Source organism: Danio aesculapii, chromosome 23, assembly GCF_903798145.1.
Source record: "Danio aesculapii chromosome 23, fDanAes4.1, whole genome shotgun sequence".
NCBI lineage: Eukaryota > Metazoa > Chordata > Actinopteri > Cypriniformes > Danionidae > Danio > Danio aesculapii.
The window spans coordinates 26,557,029-26,573,361 of record NC_079457.1 but is presented as its reverse complement, the minus strand read 5'-3'; the positions used below and the strand labels follow the sequence as shown (position 1 = coordinate 26,573,361).

Here is a 16,333-nt window from a genome sequence, read left to right as displayed (position 1 = left end):
TTTGTGTTGTGATATTGTTCACTTGTGGTGTGATATTGTTCACTTGTGTTAGTGTTGTGAAATAGTTCACTTGTGTTGTGATATTGTTCACTTGTGTTTGTGTTGTGATATTGTTCACTTGTGTTTGTGGTAGTTGGATTAATCCTTAATGCCAAATTAACATTATTGTGCCTTCATTTCCTTTACCATTTATTATTTTGTGTATTTAATTAGAGATTTGCTTCCAAGTGTGACTAGATGGTGAGTGCCTTATTTTATTTTGTATATCTTTTCACCTGTTTATGGTTGAGAGCGAAAGCTCACTCCATTTGATATCTAGTTTCTGTTAAAGGTCCTATATTTCTATTAAATAAATTCTATTGTTTATTTTTTCTAAACCTTGTGCTGACTCTTCACTCTGGGGCTGAGGATTGAAATGTGTTCTCCACGTTTAACGTTTTTTTTTTCAATTCAATATTGTTGTTTAATATTATTTACCACATTTTAGTTTATTTTGTTACACCTTTAAACGAAACTCCTAGACTTAAAAGAAGGTCGTAACAATGTTATAACAACTGTTTTAACATATGATTGAACTGCCTCTTGCTACAGTTATTTAAATAGTTTGACAACAAGCAGGAAATGTTTATGGGCCAACGACATCACCACATTGACATGGTCTATATAACGCCAATGGAGATATAACGCCTCATAAACCACATATTCAAGTATGCATGTGTATTTAAATTAAAATGAACAGAGGCCCATACCATCGTAGGGCATCTTTCCTCGTGACATCATCTCATACAGCAGCACTCCAAAAGACCAGACATCAGATTTGACGGAGAATCGCTGATAAAGAGCAGCTTCTGGAGCCGTCCAGCGCACAGGAATCTTGGTAGTTTTACTTGCTGTAAACACGCTATCCTAAACACAGACACATCATTACCAACTAGGAATCGACTTTAAATGCATTTCTCCTTCTTAACATCCAACAGTTACCTTGATGATGCGCGCCAGACCAAAGTCAGCCACTTTACACACCAGGTCATCTCCAACCAGGATGTTTCGAGCTGCTAGATCTCTGTGGACAATGTGCCGATCTTCCAGATACGCCATTCCTTCTGCTATCTGAGCAGCCATGTAGATCAGGTGAGCCGAGGTTAACAGCTGACCCTCCGCTGCTGCTCCGAGAGATGGACAAACACTGATCAGTGAAATATAAGTGTCTGAATGTCTGAGATCACACTGAAAATATGAGATTGAAAATAATCTATTAATGTCAATCTTGACAAATACATTCAGGTTTGTTTGAGAAGTTGGATAAAACTAAATTTGCGTAGTTGACAAATAGACAGTAAATAAGGAGTAATAAGCAGGTTTTTTTTGTAAAACACACAAAAAAAGTAATATTTCTGTAGTTTAAAGTTTGAGAAAATATAACAGCACACCAATTGCAGCTTAAATATGTTCTTTTGTGTGACTGCAAAAATTAAGTGAAACAACTCGTGATAATATACAAATAGCGCGGGATTGATTTATCTTTATTGTTTGATATTTATATTCATATAGTGATATTTATCCTATAATAAATTATGAATAATACTTTTTCTCCATGACTTGTTGCACATTATTAATAAATAGGGGTGTCACTCCAAAGAACAACAAAACTTAGTGGTGTAGTGGTTCCAAAAAAGATAGATATATAAAAAAAAGATGAGGCAAAAACAGGTGTATGTGTTTCCTGAACAACATTTTTATGTCAATAAAAGCCTAAAATAAATTTCTTTACCATATAAAGAGTGTTTTCAGAAGACCTGGATTAAATCACTCAATTCATATGCATTTATTATGAATGTTCGCATCAGAGTTCTGGCTAGGGATGCACAGATAAGGATTTTTTTAGCTGATCCTGATGCCAATTTCAACAAAAAAATCTGCTAATGTTGGTCAGTTGCATACAGTACTAAGCAGTACTAGCTTGTTTTTTCCTACATTAATTTAATTATACCGAACATGGCTTGAATTTATTTAATTTTAAAATGTCCAACATTTTAAGAAAGGCAAAAGTTGAGAAAAAACCAATGACAGCCTTTAAAGTAGATTTTTGCTATTCAATATTTCTTGTAACATCATTAACTTGTATTTGACATGTAATACAAATTTATTTAATAAACAAAATAAAGCCAGTGCTGTTGCTATAGGTAAATTGTACGTTTTACTGCTCCAAAAAAAATATTGATTCACTACAGTGCAGTCAGTTTCTACTTGGTGAGTGTGAGTAAAGCCAAGATGTTTTAGCCCTGGTGAGTGAGAGTATGGCCAAGATGTTTTAGCAGTGGTGAGTGTGAGTATGGCCAAGATGTTTTAGCCCTGGTGAGTGCGAGTATGGCCAAGATGTTTTAGCCCTGGTGAGTGCGAGTATGGCCAAGATGTTTTAGCCCTGGTGAGTGCGAGTATGGCCAAGATGTTTTAGCCCTGGTGAGTGAGAGTATGGCCAAGATGTTTTAGCAGTGGTGAGTGTGAGTATGGCCAAGATGTTTTAGCCCTGGTGAGTGTGAGTATGGCCAAGATGTTTTAGCCCTGGTGAGTGCAAGTATGGCCAAGATGTTTTAGCCCTGGTGAGTGAGAGTATGGCCAAGATGTTTTAGCAGTGGTGAGTGTGAGTATGGCCAAGATGTTTTAGCCCTGGTGAGTGCAAGTATGGCCAAGATGTTTTAGCCCTGGTGAGTGAGAGTATGGCCAAGATGTTTTAGCACTGGTGAGTGTGAGTATGGCCAAGATGTTTTAGCCCTGGTGAGTGTGAGTATGGCCAAGATGTTTTAGCAGTGGTGAGTGTGAGTATGGCCAAGATGTTTTAGCCCTGGTGAGTGTGAGTATGGCCAAGATGTTTTAGCACTGGTGAGTGAGAGTATGGCCAAGATGTTTTAGCACTGGTGAGTGTGAGTATGGCCAAGATGTTTTAGCCCTGGTGAGTGTGAGTATGGCCAAGATGTTTTAGCCCTGGTGAGTGTGAGTATGGCCAAGATGTTTTAGCACTGGTGAGTGAGAGTATGGCCAAGATGTTTTAGCCCTGGTGAGTGTGAGTATGGCCAAGATGTTTTAGCACTGGTGAGTGTGAGTATGGCCAAGATGTTTTAGCACTGGTGAGTGAGAGTATGGCCAAGATGTTTTAGCACTGGTGAGTGTGAGTATGGCCAAGATGTTTTAGCCCTGGTGAGTGAGAGTATGGCCAAGATGTTTTAGCAGTGGTGAGTGTGAGTATGGCCAAGATGTTTTAGCCCTGGTGAGTGTGAGTATGGCCAAGATGTTTTAGCCCTGGTGAGTGCAAGTATTGCCAAGATGTTTTAGCCCTGGTGAGTGAGAGTATGGCCAAGATGTTTTAGCACTGGTGAGTGAGAGTATGGCCAAGATGTTTTAGCAGTGGTGAGTGTGAGTATGGCCAAGATGTTTTAGCCCTGGTGAGTGTGAGTATGGCCAAGATGTTTTAGCCCTGGTGAGTGTGAGTATGGCCAAGATGTTTTAGCACGGGTGAGTGTGAGTATGGCCAAGATGTTTTAGCCCTGGTGAGTGTGAGTATGGCCAAGATGTTTTAGCCCTGGTGAGTGCAAGTATTGCCAAGATGTTTTAGCCCTGGTGAGTGAGAGTATGGCCAAGATGTTTTAGCAGTGGTGAGTGTGAGTATGGCCAAGATGTTTTAGCCCTGGTGAGTGTGAGTATGGCCAAGATGTTTTAGCCCTGGTGAGTGTGAGTATGGCCAAGATGTTTTAGCACGGGTGAGTGTGAGTATGGCCAAGATGTTTTAGCCCTGGTGAGTGTGAGTATGGCCAAGATGTTTTAGCACTGGTGAGTGTGAGTATGGCCAAGATGTTTTAGCTTAAACTGGCGTGCTCACACTAGGTATAGGGGCCTTGAACCGTGCCGAAGAACACTTGCCCCCCCTCTCTTCTCCCCCGACGGCCTGCACTCACACTGCATATTGCCTTCCGAACTAGAGCACGCTTACGTCATCAATGATACGCTGCTCAGTTTAACAGAAGAGAAGCGCTCTCGCTCAGCACAGTGGAGATTGCTTTAGCTATATAATTTTTTTATTATATTATGTTGTTTGATATGCAGTGACAATCAGTAAATTATTTTGCCGAACAGATCCACAACTTTTGACGCTCATAAATGATCATATAAGCTCTCGTGCTGCACGTATTAGGAGGTTTGCTGAAAGTGTAGCTGACGTGCAGCAAGTGGTTTGCATCTTTATTAAACTATGACAGTCTGCGTTCATTGAAAAGTAAGAATGATTAATAAATCCATATGAAACGGTTCCTTAAAAGTGATGTCACATCTTCAGTTTGGAGCTCAAGTGTGCTTTGCACTCACACTACAAGGGTGCCGCTCTGGCACACCTCTTCCAACCAGGCCAGGGCCGGCCATTTGATTTGTGCCTGGGGCTGATTCGGAGCACTCACACTAGATCAACAATCCAGGAAATGTGCCTGGGTATGGTTCGGATAGGATAGTGAGAGTGCACCCTCTGACTCTTAATATTGTATTTTGTACAGATTATTTTTAGTTGTTTTTCTTTTCGCAAGCATTAAATGATTTTGCTCAGGGAAAAATGTTGGATTAGCAACTCATTGCCTATGTGCAATTATTAACTAATGGTCTCAGCCTTTATCATATTATTGCTGATATGCTGATTGCTTTGATTCAATCCAGTATTGACCAATAAATATCGGTAGCTGATAAATCAGTGCATTCCTAGTTCTGGCCAAATATTCAATCAATGGAGGGACAGAAAGTTTTAACACATTTTTGATATAAGGAAATAACAGTGAGCTTTTGGTGGTTAATTAACCCTTTTAAACCATTATCTACTATAGGCCTTTAAGTTATAAAACAAAGACACTCAGAAATTCCATTTAATATATTTAAACTTTTCAGTTGAACCATTCTACTCAAAATAAAACTCATTTTAAGAACTGATGCATCAGTTCACAGAACTGAAAATGAAACACTTTGATGCATTTAAGTGGTCAAACAGCATTATGAGAGCTATATTTATTTTAAAGGAAGTGAGCTTTGTGTCAAAGATATAAACAAATTTGTGCTCAAAGACTTCTTATAACCATAAAACCCTGTAGTGATATAAATCTATTAATGTTTGCCAGTGTGGACGTGATTGTCTGATAAGAGAAAAAAATAATTCTCGTAAATACTCTCTCTGATACTATACGGTAATCTTGAGACACATGCAAGCACAAGATCAGAATCAGAATCAGAATCAGTTTTATTGCCAAGTGTGCTTCACACACACAAGGAATTTGTTTTGGCTACAGAAGCTTCCAGTGTACATAAAGAGACAAGTGACAACACAAAATAAATCTGAAAAAATAAAATAATAATAATAAAAAATGATGAACATTAAACAGATGCGGTTAGTGAAGAAACCTGTATACTGAGTTGTATGTACAGATATGAATGTCACTTACAAGAAAGGTATGATTTGAGACTTCCTTTCGCCATGAGCTCTGTGACGATGTAGACGGGCTCTCCTCGTGAGCACAGAGCCAACAGCTCGATCAGTTTGGGGTGGTGCAGGTTCTTCAGTGCATGAACCTCCTTCACAAACTCATCCAGCTTTGTGTCCTCTATAGAGCACAGATACAGACACATGGTTGGAAAGTTAAAAAAAAAGTATATTTATTTTTTTGGTAACACTTTTCAATTAGGTCCCATTTACGAAGAAAGGGATAATGTACACGCATCCGGTTGCTATCACAGAATAATCCCAGGCAGTTCAGGACTTTTATTTGTGCTGAATATGTCTGTTTTGTTCTGAATTTGTCTGTTATATTTATCCAACAACCAGATGGATAAACAGCTATGGGGAAAAATAAGAGAGCACTTAAATTCTAAGTTTAACTGGATTAGCACTTTTTAGATCCATGTTGGAGTATAAGATAATTTATGTTTTGTTCTGTAATCTAGTTGCATTTTTTCAAAATTTCAAATAAAAATGTCAATTGTCAATTAGAGCATCAAATGACAATTGGTCAAAATAGCAAATAATATTCTATTTTTATAAAATGAAACAAACAAGCTGAATGAATGGAACGTTTTTCTCAAACAGATGCATGTAATGACCTGGAAATCAGATGAATGGATTCAAAGATGGTAAAACTCTATGGTTTAACTCAAGATGATTTGTAAAATTATGTTTTTGAACACAAAGACTACATTTACAAAGTATGTTGTTTAATTTTTACAGAAATGCACACGCAGAACAGAGATGAAAAAAAGATTTGACCTATATCTTGCCATTTTATTAAGTTTTATCGACTCTTTACTCGAATTCAATATGCATTCAATATAAAACAAGAAAAGAGGAGTGTTCCTTTAATGGAAAAATTATATCATGCATTTTCTGGTGTTTATTGCAATAACATTATCAATGACAATAATTCATATGTATCCACTGACAAACAAAACTGCCCTGTATCTTTAGAGAAAATGATAAATTTTCATATATTTGACATTTTTTACAATTTTATATTTTACCAAAAAATGAAAAAAGGTTTTCAACCCTGCTCCAGGATGCCCACTATCCTGCAGAGCTCATCCATAATCAAACACACTGAAGGAATCTTTTCAGGATCTTATAAAATACACAACCAAATGTGCTGAAGAAGGTTGGAAATAAACTTTGCAGGACAGTGGGCAGATTTGGGGATAGAGGCTATGTTCACACTGCGAGGCTTAGTTCTCAAATCTGATTTTTTCTTAGATTGCATACAGTTAAAGTCAGAATTATTAGCCCCCCTTAGATTTTTTTCTTCTTTTTTAAAAATATTTCCCAAATTATGTTTAACAGAGCAAGGACATTTTCACAGTATGTCTGATAATATTTTTTCTTCTGGAGAAAGTCTTATTTGTTTTATTTCGGCTAGAATAAAAGCAGTTTAAATTTTTTTATAAACTGTTTTAAGGTCAAAATTATTAGCCACCTTAAGTTTATTAATACCTAATACTTAATACCTAATTACCCTAACTTGCCTAGTTAACCAAATTAATCTAGTTAAGCCTTTAAATGTCACTTTAAGCTGTATAGAAGTGTCTTGAAACATATCTAGTAAAATATTATTTACTGTCATCATGGCAAAGATAAAATAAATCAGTTATTAGAAATGAGTTATTAAAAATTTTATGTTTAGAAATGTGTTGAAAAAACCGTCTCTCCATTAAACAGAAATTGAGGAAAAAAATAAACAGGGGGGCTAATAATTCAGGGGGTTTAATAATTCTGACTTTAACTGTAGCTGTTCACACTGTTGTTATAAATGTGGACAATATCTGATTTCCAGTGTGAACAGATCATGGTCCTACACTGACCCGCATACGCAAAAGTACATCTACGCATAGCACAAAATGTCTATACATCTGTCTATAATGTGTGTAATGTATAAAGTGAATAAAGCACATTGTCAGATTATGCTTAACATGATTATTGTTGTTTTCACAGACAACAGCTGTGTATTTTATGACCTGTAAATGGTTGTTTTGTTCGTACTAATGTGTATTTCCGTGTTTGAAATTGAAATTTCAGTGTTTTGTGATCGGAAAAACTGATGATTTGTCATTTATGACAAGCACGGTGCGCTTCTCTCTGACCACCGGTGTGGTGAACTCATCGAGGGTTAACGATTAAGATTGAACTGTGAAGGCAGAGCTCACACCTGGTTCATCTGTGTTGAAAATTATATTGTTTGCAGTTTTTGAGTCTGATAACGTAGCCTACTGTTAATTCATTTTAATTTGTTATAAACAGCATAGGCTGTATTCAGTCAAAACTCAAAGTGAAATGATTTTGTCCCCAACAACGAAAATCGTTTAAAAAGCATTATCCTGTAGCAAGACTTGTCACACAGTCTTTCTTTCTTATTTGGTTTTGTTAATGTATTGATTATTTAAGTGAAATTTAGCCATTTCATGTAGGCTTACATATATATATATTTTTAAATACATGCAATTATCAGGGTTCATTCACATTTTTACTACTAAAATTACAAACATTTCCAGGACTTTCTAGTCAATTTTCATGACCTAATGTTTCATGTAATGTCTGCATATTCATGGTAAATCATAAGAAACGTTTCAATTTATTACAGCATATCATAAAACACGCAATAGTTTCAATTGATTTTTATTTCTATGTAAAATAGATGCAGCTTAAACAGCACTAATAATGTGAAAGCATGTTTTTGGCCAAGAAAAGAAAAGAAGTAAAAAAAAAACGAACCTTCATTACAATATACATATATTTTAGATAACTTTAGATAATCTTAATAGTTTGTTAAACTGGTAATAGTAGGTAAAACTACTTCTATTATAAAGCCGTGATCACGTTGCACTTTTCGCTCCATAGACTTCCATTCGTAGGCATGCGAATGCGGCAGACCAGACACGCAAGCAGGTACTTCGCATTTTACTGCATCCTTAACTGCGAAATCACATCAGGTATTCAATATGGCGTGAGACCAATAGAAGATAATTTAAAATAAGAAATTTAAAATATGGAGCAATCACTCACTTTTATTAATGTCTAATCATTTTGTTTAACCCCGCCCCTTTTCCCTGGCCATACGACAGAATTTTGCAAGCACAAGCTCTAGTGTGACCACAGCTTAAGTCATTTTGGACAAAAATGTCTACTAAATAACTACATGTAAATGTAATTTCCATGACTTTTTTCAAAACCTTGTGGGTTTTTTTTGTTTTTCCAAAACTTTTCCAGGCCTGGAAAATGCCATGTCAAAATTACATGACTTTTCCAGATTTTCCATAACCGTATAGACCCTGAATTATGGTGGTATTTTAAATCTAACTGAACCATTCTTTTTTGGGGGTTACAGGCTAATTTTTGTTTAATAAGCGTCAGTTGTCATTCAAAAAATATTCAAAATGAACAACCTTAATTTTGCCGCTGAGGAGTAGACAATGTTTGCAGCATGAACCGGTACAGAATAATGACGTGTGTCGATTGAAAATAATTTAAGTGTCACATGAATTCCAACATAACTGTTCACGTTCTAGTCAGATTGCAAAACATCAGGTTTGTATCGGATTAAATATCACATATGAAAGTGGCACAAATCAGAATTGAAAAGATCAGATTGGGGCCACATTGCCTGCAGTGTGAACGTGAGTTTTACATACGCTGAGATTTTATTTCTGTTTCATTCATACTGGACACTAGAGGGCGAACTCGTGCATAGACTCTACATATAGACTTTTAAAGAAAAGGCATCAGCTATCACAGGAGCTGAGCAAAGAGGATAGAGATGATAGAAATGGATCAAGGATGAAGACAATAAACAAACACTTGTGGTAATATCTGGATTATTACTGTTCTTCAAGCCATCCTGAGTATTCTATAAGCATAACGTATATTTATAATGCAATGCTAAATGACCTAGCCTTAGGTCAGCTATTTTGAATACCATAAAATAGCTTGATTTTTCATTCTGTGATATTAAACCATTAAATAGATTTTTTTAAACACTCAAGCAATGTTATAAAGTGAATTTAGAGTGAAAGTATGTCAGTAAATCTCTTTTTTTAAACAGGCTTAAGTTATTGACCAAATTATATCAATTATAGTTTTTTCCCCCCATTTTCATTACGATTAGTCAAATTTTGTATCTTGGGAATTATTTTAACAGTATATTGCGAACATTAAAGTCAATTTTGGTGAATATAAAATGGCACAAATATCAGCATTAGTGATTGCATAAATTCTGTGAGGTTTTTGTGTGTGTAATTTCGGTTTGTCGCTTGAAACCAGTGTGCTGTATGTTGTGTAATCTGTCACCTTGTTTGAGCATCTTGATGGCCACTTTCTGCTTTTGTGTTTTCCAGACGGCTTCCCAGACTTCTCCAAAATGGCCTTCTCCAAGCTTCTTGACCAGCATGAACTCCTCTCTGGGTCTTTCCCATGGCTCCATGTCAAACAGCTCCCTCTGCACGTGGACAAACACGTAACAAAGGTTACCAGACACCTATTCCAGGAACCAAGCCCTTACATCACATTACTCTAAACACAGTGAGTAGAAAACTATAGAACGGTTCCACTTTGTTAACTGTGTAAACATGAGGCAGAAAAAAAGAAAAGAGAGAAAGAGAGACGATTTGTTCACTGAGGAGAAATACAAAATAAGGAATGCTTGATTTTTAGGTCAAATATTTCCACAGAGTAGACTGAACATAAATGTGCTGAGGTATGTTTGAGTGTTTGGATGAGAAAAAGCTTTAATATTTAAATGGTTGTGATGTGATTTTAATGAGCACTGCATTATATAGATATATGTAAGAAAATTACACACGAGAAAATGATATGTATTTTGTCATTTGTTTAACATAATTAAACTATAAAATGAAATGAAAGTTTAATGAAAGTTCTTATCTATGGTAAAACAAGTTGAAAAACTAGCCCCTTTAAAAACACATTTTAATTAATGGAAGCATTTCTTAATTTAGTTCTTAGAGCACAAAATAAAATGTATATATTAAAAGTATTATGAATCAAAAACATTCCAAATGATCCTTTTATTAGGCATTTAAAAACAGTAATAATCATTTTGAAATGGTTTTAAAAATATATATTTGCATCAAATACAAGACATCCAATTATATTGACAAAACCTAGTGAGCTGAAGGATAGTGACAAAAAAAGAAAAATGTAAAATGATAATTAATGTGTATTTTAGGGCTGCGTTGTGATCTTTAAAATGTCATCAAATGATTCTTGTCGGGCAGCATGGTGGCTCAGTGGTTAGCACTGTCACCTCACAGCAAGAAGGTCGCTGGTTCGAGCCCCGGCTGGGTCAGTTGGCATTTATGTGTGGAGTTTGGATGTTCTCCCAGTGTTAGTGTGGATTTTCTCCAGTTTCCCCAATAGTCTAAAGACATGCGCTATAGGTGAATTGGATTAACTAAATTGGCCGTAGTGTGTGAATGAGTGAGTATGGGTGTTTCCCAGTACTGGGTTGTGGCTGGAAGGGAACACGCTGCGTAAAACATATAGTTGGCAGTTCATTCCTCTGTAGCACAAAGCTTCATTCATTCATTTTCCTTAGGCTTAGTCTCTTATTTATCCACAGCAGAATGAACCGCCAACTTATCCGGCATATGTTTTACACAGCGGAGCCCTTCCAGCCGCAACAATCCACCTATACTGCATATCTTTGGACTGTGGGGGAAACTGGAGCACCCAGAGGAAACCCACGCACTGGGAGAACATGCAAACTCCACACAGAAATGCCAACTGACCCAGCCGGTACTCAAACCAGCGACCTTCTTGCTGTGAGGCGACAGCGCTAACCACTGAGACAATTAAAATGTGAAACCTTGAAATGTGTAAAACGACTAAGCTGTAAAAATGTTTAAATACACATGATGCCATTAAGAAAGCCAAACTACGACTGATTACAGGAAACAAGATCATAAATGAACAATGGCCACTGAAGGAGCGTGTTTGTAATGGACTACTATTGTTTTAGCTCCATAAAAATGTGTTTATATATTGCATAATTCAATCTAGCACCGTCTCTCTTTTATTTCTCCATGTTTGAAAGCTGTGTTTAAAAAAAGCTCCTGTGCTTTATTGGTCAGTGTCAAAGGGTGACAGAATCAATCATGGAGGACCAAAAGAAAAAGCTTTCTGTCCCAGATGCTATGCTGGTTGTTGTCTGCAATGACACCGCTATATATGAGATAAAAAGACCAATTCTTGCCTCCCGACACTCATTGTCATTTACAAACCAGCCAGACATCTTAAGTCAAGCAGACGTAATACTAATGCAGTTTGAACCCGACATTAGACTTTAAAGGGGTCATGTGATGCATTGTCCTATTTTCTTAAGTGAATGTAGCTGTTTGCATATGTGTAAGATCTGTAGTTACACAGCTCAAAGTCACACAAAATAATTATTTTGTTTAAAAGAGACCTGTCGAAAACACTTCAGTCAAATTGTCCTTCGCATATCTACATCACAGAGTGAAAGTCTTTGCATAATGCCGTCAAATGTTTACACAAAGATAGACATGTGGTTTCAGCATTGCATTAGTGTTGTTCCCTCCATGTCAGTTTAAGTGGTTCTATAAATGTAGGGTTCCACACCAACTCTAATCAAGTGTTCCTAGTCACTAAATAAAGTTTTGAAAGATGTCGTTGCCTAAATAAAAACATGAAATGCATAAAGTATGAACCTGTATGAACCTTTTAGGACATGAGTGTGTAAATGTGTCTCTCGGTGGATCTACAGTTTATAAATGATTAGCCCTCCTCTGAAATATTGATTCTTTTTCAAATATTTCTCAAGTGATAATTAATGGAGCAGGGAAATGTTGACAGTATTTCCAATAATATTTTTTCTTCTGGAGAGTGTTATTTGTTTTAATTTGGCTAGAATGAAAGTATTTTAAGGTCAATATTATAAGCACTCATATAATGTGCACATACGATGAAAATTTCCTGACGTTAAAATAGGATCCAAATTTGAAAGATTTTGAGGCCCACCACAACGTGACGTGGGAGTGCGGTTTTCCCCGCCCAATGAATTCATTGACAGGCGCCATGTTTCTTTAATAACGTGTATACATAGGTCCACAGAACTTTTCTTTTTTTTGCAAATAAACTAAGATTAAAATATTTGTCACAACTCTCTGTGATTTTTATAAGCTTAAAACGTTTTTAAAACAGAGCATGTTTGTATTAAAGATAGTAAAGTTGCGAATTCTTAACCGCTATAATCACCACGGCCACATGGTGTCAGCAAACACTAATGTGTGTGTGTACTGCAAACAGCCTTTGTGGGAGACTCATCAGGCTCTATTTTAACAGTCTAGACACAAAGTCTAAAGTGCAGGGCGCAAAAGCATTAAGGGCATGTCAGAATCCACTTTTGCTATTTTAGGAACGGAAAAATGCTCTGCGCCACGGCGCCTGGTCTAACTGGGTCGTGTTTACTCTCCTAATGAGTTATGGGTGTGTTTTGAGAATAAACCAATCAGAGTCTCATCTCACATTCCCTTTCAGAGTCAGTTGCGTTGTGCCATGGTGTATTTGCTATTTACATGGTGGACTTTGTAAGTGGAAAAACTGGACACTTCAGTAGTGAGAAAACAGTTAAACAGAGCATCTGCAGCGTAAGGATTAAGAATGAGCCTCATCCAATTGCCCTTTACTTTCTCTCTTTCGTAGATAAGGAAACGTGTTCTAGGCACAGACATCCATTATTATCCTACTGAAAATAGCAACACGTCGGCGCTAACAGGTTTTGCGCCTTATTGCGCCAGGTGTATGATAGGGCCCATTGTTTCAGAAAGGCTTGAATAAACTCCACCACAAATACATCAAATAAACTTACTTGGTATTTTTGATTAATGAGCTATATTTCAGCTTTATACGAGTATGTCTCTGTGCTGTTTATCTGACGTAGCGTATGATGTGAAGGAGACATGCACGTGGGAGCGGTGGACGGGGAGAAGCAGCTCATTCGCATTTAAAGCCACAGACACCAAAATGGGCAGATTCTGGAGGCTATAATAAATGATCTGATGGATAATTTTAGCTGAAACTTTAGACACATTCAGGAGACACCAAAGGCTTATCTTACATCTTGTAAAAGGGGTAAAACAGGTGCCCTTTAAGCAATTTTTATACAATGACTTAATGCCTAATTAATCTAACTTGTCTAATTAACCTAGTAAACCCTTTTAACTGCACTTTAAGCTGAATTTTGAAAAATATCTAGTAAAATATTATTTACTGTCATCATGGCAAAATAAAAATAAATCAGTTATTAGAAATGAGTTATTAAAACTATTATGTTAATAATGTGTTTTACAAATTTGGGGAAAAACTATAAAAAATTCATATTTAACAGGAGGGCCAACAATTCTGACTTCAACTGTATGTGTCCACGGCTCTATTATTCAGCCAGGAGAGAAGAGTGGCTGATCATCACGAGCCCAAACTCAGACGGATAAAGCTCAATATATATATATATTGCCGCTGATAAGGAGAGATTAGTGACCGCTGAAACTGACTGGAGCCTTCGCCGTGGGCTTCTTCTGCAGAAACAGGCCGCTTCTCAATATATCTTTAATTGGATCACTAATGCAGAACTGATACTGTGAAATGAAATGTGCAATTATGAGAGTTAGTTTCAGGAGAACAAAAAGTGATATCTAAAACTAAGGGAATAGTTAACGCAAAAATAAAGTCCTGTGATTTTTTTTCTGACACCTCCACTTGTTTGTTTCTTCTGTTGAGCAAAAAAGAAGATATTTTGAGCAATGTATGAAATATTCTTCAAAATATCTTCTTTTTTGTGATCAACAGAAAGTTATAAAGGTTTGGAACCACTCACAGGTTAATTAAATTGTGAATAAAGGTTGCTATTTAGGCATGCCTGCCAACACTCCCGTTTGTCCTGGTAGTCTACTGTAATTCAGACCCATCTCCTGCCACCCTGCCATTTTGTTTTTTTCTCCCGCAAAACTCCCGTAATTTCAACCCCCCAACCCCCCACCCCACCCCCTTTCTCAGCTTTTTGGTACAGGCTATGACATCCCCGGATCGCCAACTTTTAGTATATTATCCGATCACAGGGGCTGCCCGAAACCCGGTGCATAATATAGTTACTTAGCTGTGTTATTTAGACACCTCACCACCGAAACCTAGATATATCACCCTCCTGGTCACCAGATTTTCAGAGACAAATGTTGGCAGGTATGTTTTAGGTGAACTGTCCTTATAAGAGCTGAATGTTGTTTGTGTGTATATGTGTGCATGAATATTAGGAGTGTCATACTCGCTGTACACACGGCTGGTCTAGGTGGCATCCCAGGCTTCTGGAGTTTTGCTGGTAGTATCTGATGAGCTCGTCCAGAGTGCCAAAAGAGATCTTCTCAGACACGAAGTAAGCACCAATCGGCGAGCGATGAATACGGAAATGGAAGACGCTATTTTCACTTCTGGCTGTGAAGCAAAAAATAAAATAAGGGATTTCAAACGTGAATATTTTGAGCTCTTTTTATCTAATTGACTGAATATTATCCAACATGGAATTAAGCTATTTATTTGAATATGTGAAAATCTGCTAAATAATTTCAGAAAACTTTGATTTATTAATGCAATAATATGCATTTTTTTTAAATACCATGTACATTATTAATGCTCCATCCATGAAAAATTTTAAAGTGTAAATAAGGGAAAAGTTTAAAAGCTTTCAAAAGACAATGAATGATTGAAAATGTTCAATAATTTCTTAATCAATATTACTGACATAAAATATCACAAGTTTTTATGTAACATGTTGTCTTAAAAATGTTTATTATCATTTAGTAATAATATTCCAAAATGATTTCTGTGATTCAGGAAAAAACGAGTGCATTCAGTATACATGGTCTGTTTTCACATGGATACAGCTGACAAAAAGGAACAGTGGAGGAAAAGAAAGCAACAGGATGAAAAGAGCTCTGGCAATACATATCCTTGTCATATCATTTCCCATTAAAACTCCAAGCATTACATTATTGTTACATCCATACACACCTAAAAATAAAACAGGAAGAAAAATGGAAGATATGGATCATTTTTAGTGCAACCTAATGAACTAAAATGATTTGAAGTAACTCCCATTATCTAAAACACAGTTAAAACGGTTGATTAAAACATGTGAATAGGTAAATAACTAGAAGAATAAGAAAGTGCATGGTAAAAACATCAGTTCTACAGACCAGTGTCTTTATAATTATGACAACACTTTAAAATAATACATTAAAATATAACCTCACAATTTTAAGCAAGATAATAAGTGGTTTTGTATAGTTAAAAATAACTGGAAGCTAATCCTCCTGGAAGCCTTGGATATTCAAGGTAATGTACAAATTGCTGTACAAACTGTTACATTAAAAAAATCTGAATATGATCCTACAAACTCCAATTTACGTTTGAATGAAAAAATACCTGCGCTTTCCCATTCAAATGTATTTAATGGTGCTACAGAGTGAATTGATTCAGTATGTTCATTTGTTCTCTGATATTTTCATAGTGGATAAATGGCTCAGTTAAGTTTAAATATTCTCAAGAAACGGTTTCATATGCTCATGTATAAACAGAAGAATTACCCCTAGAATGTAAAGCTCAGGTTTGACCATATTAAGAATGGTTATGAAGGTAACACTTTATTTTGATGGTCCATTTTAGTATTAGTAGACTGTCTGCTTAATATCTGCTGATACGGCTCTTTCAACAGACGTTTAAGAAACTAAGCAAGTACATGTCAACTTA

The 16,333-nt window shown here is 36.3% G+C and overlaps 1 protein-coding gene across 1 annotated transcript in view; it reads right to left on the bottom strand.

The window, feature by feature from the left end:
- srms (src-related kinase lacking C-terminal regulatory tyrosine and N-terminal myristylation sites) overlaps positions 1–16,333 on the bottom strand; it is a 34,899-nt gene that overhangs the window by 6,358 nt on the left and 12,208 nt on the right. The window contains exons 3-7 of the mRNA XM_056448640.1: positions 14,853–15,019; positions 9,848–9,995; positions 5,469–5,627; positions 982–1,163; positions 750–906 (exon numbers count right to left, since the gene is read on the bottom strand). Of these exons, the coding sequence (XP_056304615.1) occupies positions 750–906; positions 982–1,163; positions 5,469–5,627; positions 9,848–9,995; positions 14,853–15,019 (813 nt within the window). The remainder of the gene's footprint in view (positions 1–749; positions 907–981; positions 1,164–5,468; positions 5,628–9,847; positions 9,996–14,852; positions 15,020–16,333) is intronic.